General features: G+C 49.8%; 1 protein-coding gene across 1 annotated transcript; it reads right to left on the bottom strand.

Moving 5' to 3' along the window:
• Nucleotides 1-503: 503 nt before the first annotated feature.
• LOC128809920 (uncharacterized) lies at nt 504-2,016 on the bottom strand. Its single transcript, XM_053982348.1, has 5 exons — nt 1,723-2,016; nt 1,391-1,539; nt 986-1,133; nt 561-782; nt 504-509 (listed from the first exon to the last, which is right to left on the bottom strand). The coding sequence occupies exons 1-5, from the start codon at nt 2,014-2,016 to the stop codon at nt 504-506; spliced, it is 819 nt and encodes a 272-aa protein (XP_053838323.1).
• Nucleotides 2,017-3,516: the final 1,500 nt, after the last annotated feature.

Genomic DNA, 3,516 nt, shown 5'->3' with positions numbered 1-3,516 from the left:
GCCAGGGCAGGCAGATCCCAGCACAGCTCCTCCCTGCTGAGCTGCCGGAGCAAGTGGAGTGCGATGCGAGAACACAAAGGGATCAAAGCACGGAGCATCTCCCTGACAGGGGGAAAAAGGCATCAAGACCTTGAGGTGGGGAGACCAAAGCTCTCCCAGCACTGACTCACAGAGCTCTGGTGTTTCCCCAGCATCCCTGGAGGGGATGTGGGCCCTCTGAGAGGCAGCCCCTTCTGGGCAACCTCCTCTCCCAGCCATTTCCAGTCTCCTTGGCCGTCTCCCGCTGATGAGGCCCACTGGCCCATGAGCACAGGGACTGTGTGGGGCACAGGGCACAAATGCTGGGGGCAGTGGGCAGAAGGGGGTCTCACCTGGCCAGCAGACCCACGGCATAGTGCTGGGTGTGAGCACACAGCAGTGTGTCCCAGCCATGCTTGCGCTCCATAGCCACCACCACATGGTCACACTGCAGTCGGCAGAGCAGAGCCTTCATGGCCTGCACTTCAAACCTGTGTGCAGAGCAAAGCCCGGGTCACACTGGGAGCACTGGCGCTGGCCACAAGGGCATGGGAAGGACAGGAGGACTGGGACCTGTTGGGCTTGCTGGGAAGGCGGTGTTTCTCCTGGCATGCACTCCAGAAATTATCAACTTCCTCTGGTGGCATCTGCTGTGTGGTGATGACAACATGGAAGAGCAGAGCCACAAACAGGCGGGAGGAATAAAGGATGATCGCCTTGTGGCACTCAGGCACTTGGACAATCAGCCAGATCACCAGAGTTGCCTGCAAAAGAAGCAGCCCAAGGCAGCGCTCAGTGCCGAGGTGTCCATGGGGCAGGGCCCAAGGGCAGACACAGGGGGAGCAGCAGGCCTGGTGCCCCCTGAGCCTGCCCCTAGGCCAGGTTTCAGCCCAGCGCCTGAGGCATGGAGAGGATGGAGAGCTGCTGGAAAGGCGACCTGGGGCTGAGCAAAGGCCCAGAAACTCACAGCCAGGGCAAAAACATCCTTGTTGTCCCCATCAGAGGTGCACATTCTGTGCAGAGGCCAGTCCTCCATCACACAGAGCAGTGTTGGCAGCGCATTCTCCAGTGCTGGTCCCGATGAGCCTATGGCTCTCCACATCATTGCAGCAGCTCTGTGGGATGGCAGCTCTGTGTCAGTGGCATCTCAGTCACAGCACCATGCCCTGTGCAGCTGTGGGGACCCAGGTGACAGAGGCCTGGTGCCCTGAAGGGCAGGGGGGGAGCATTTGCAGCAGGCTCAGGAAACAGAGGGGCCCGAGGGTCCTGGGCCTCTCTGCCTGTCTGGCAGAGACCATTGGACAGGCTGTGCAGGGCCATGGGCCCTAAAGGCTGCTGAGCCCTGAGCTCTCAGGGCTCGTGGGCCCCGTACTTGTCACATGTTGGGGCACAGCGCAGGAGGGTCAGCAACACGTCAGCAGGGTGTTCTTCTTCCAGCCTCACAATGTCCGTTTGCAGCCTGGCATCCACAGAGACGTGGGACATGAGACTCTGGTGGATGTTCTCCACCTTGGCTGGCACCTGGAGGAGACATGGGGGAGACTTGGAGCGCTGTCCAAAGGAACAACTTCCCCAGCTTCCCCCAAGAAGTGCTTCTGTTCCCACCACACTGTGTGGCCTCAAAGGCTGAGGGGGCCCAGAGACCATGGCTTGAGGGGACACACCATCCTGGGAGGCCTCCAGGTTTGGACCCAGGCTGCTTACCTGCTGCTGCTGGTGAGAAGAAACACAAGGCTCCTTGAAACAGTCGAATATGAGTTCCTGACTCAGAGTGGGAGTGGGCGTGGTGTCAGTATTTGCAAGGCCCTGAGTCTCTGCGGTGTTGGCGTTTGTGATGGCCACATCCTCAGTCAGTGCCATGTCAACCTTTGCCCTGTGATCATTCATTGCAGCCTCAGAGTCTTCTGAGTGCTCCAGTGAATCTGGACTGGTGCCAGTAGTTGTAAGGCCCTGAGTCTCTTCATTGTCGCTGTTTGTGATGGCCACGTCCTCAGTCATTGACATGAGAAGAGCCTTTGCCCAGGTTTCAGTCTCTGAGGTCTCAGAGTCTTCTGAGCGCTCAGCCGAACCTGGGCTGACATCAGGCTCTGCCTGGAGCTCGGTCAGCCCCGAGTCAGGTTTGGCTGCGCCCTCAGCTGCTGTGCTGCCAGTCTTTCTACGCTGAATGCGCAGGAACTGCCGGAACATCTGCAGGAGAAGAAAGGACAGGGAAGCCCGGGATGTTCCATGGAGTGCTCCAAGCATGGTGCTGGGCTGAGCAGTGACAGCAGGCCCAGCCCATGTGGGGATAGCTGCTGGTACCTTCAGGCTTTTGCGGAAGCGGCCACGGGCGGGTTCCTGCTCTTGTGTCCGGTCCAGGGCTGCATCTGGCAAAGAATCAATGCAAGGGCTGGCTGGCGGGCATCCCCCCAGAAAACGCTCTGGTCAAAATAGAACTGGGGGAAACGTTGAGGAAAATGAAATGTCTGGTGAATGCGGGTGCAACACATTCTGTATTAAATATAGAGTTGGAAAAAATTGGTCCTGGTAAAGTTTTGAATGTTAGTGGAGCCACAAGTCACCAGCAGAAGTTATCCCTTTCAAAACCACAATCTTATAAACTGAGAAAAAGGAGTAGGAATACATCGGCTTTTATATTTGCCTACGCCCCCCAAAACCATTCATCCCTCACTGATGGGAGTGGCTTTGTAGGAGCAGATCAGTGAAAATCAGGATATACAATTAGCAGAGAGCAACAGGGGATAGAAGCCCTACCTCTGTGAGTTTTTGTCTCTATAGATTGTTTGTTTTATTGGATTATTTCATTAATTTTTGTCCATTGTATTAATCTCAATTATGAGAATTCCAATTTGGTATTTTGGATTACTTCTAGTTATATTTAGTTTGATCTTTTTATTGTAATCTATTCAGATTGATTTATTTAATTGTTTCTGTTAGATTCATTTGGTGTTCTACTGGTATTGTTTTATTTAGATTCTACATTTTAATCATTTAATTACAATTTATCAATTATTTTATTTGATTGTTTTACTCTACAAAGTTTTGTCAAATTTCATTATTTAATTTCAATCATTCAATTTAATCATTTTATTTAAAGTTGACAATTGTGATTCCAATTATTTAATTTCAGTCATTCTGCTTCAAATCTACTAATTATTTCATTCTATTTCAATTATTTGATTTTCAATTATTTAAACCTGACCTGGATTAGAAATTGTTATTCCAATTTTTTTTATTCCAGTTGTTTTATTCCGGTTGTTTCATTCCAATTGTTTCATTCCAATTGTTTCATTCCAATTGCTTTATTTTAATTGTTTTATTTCATATTATTAATTATTTTATTCAATTGTTTTAATCTAAAAAATTGTGAACTCCATTATTTTGTTAGATACAATACTTAAAATTAAATGATCATATTCTAGTCTGGTTGCTTATTTCCAATCATTTTATTGAAATTTAATTGTTTTACTCCAAATGTTTCTTTATTGCAATTACACA

This window comes from Vidua macroura, chromosome 7 (genome assembly GCF_024509145.1).
Source record: "Vidua macroura isolate BioBank_ID:100142 chromosome 7, ASM2450914v1, whole genome shotgun sequence".
NCBI classification, from domain to species: domain Eukaryota; kingdom Metazoa; phylum Chordata; class Aves; order Passeriformes; family Viduidae; genus Vidua; species Vidua macroura.
Note: the sequence above shows the minus strand (reverse complement) of the source record. Positions and strands in the feature narration are given on the sequence as shown.

Bases quoted from the DNA above. Each gene is read 5' to 3' on its own strand.
- LOC128809920 (XM_053982348.1), bottom strand. From the start codon at position 2,016: ATGACTGAGGACGTGGCCATCACAAACAGCGACAATGAAGAGACTCAG. The intron at 1,540-1,722 runs GTAAGCAGCCTG...TGTCTCCTCCAG, and splicing joins CTTCTCACCAGCAGCAGCAG to GTGCCAGCCAAGGTGGAGAA. The intron at 783-985 runs GTGAGTTTCTGG...CTTCTTTTGCAG, and splicing joins AGGATGTTTTTGCCCTGGCT to GCAACTCTGGTGATCTGGCT.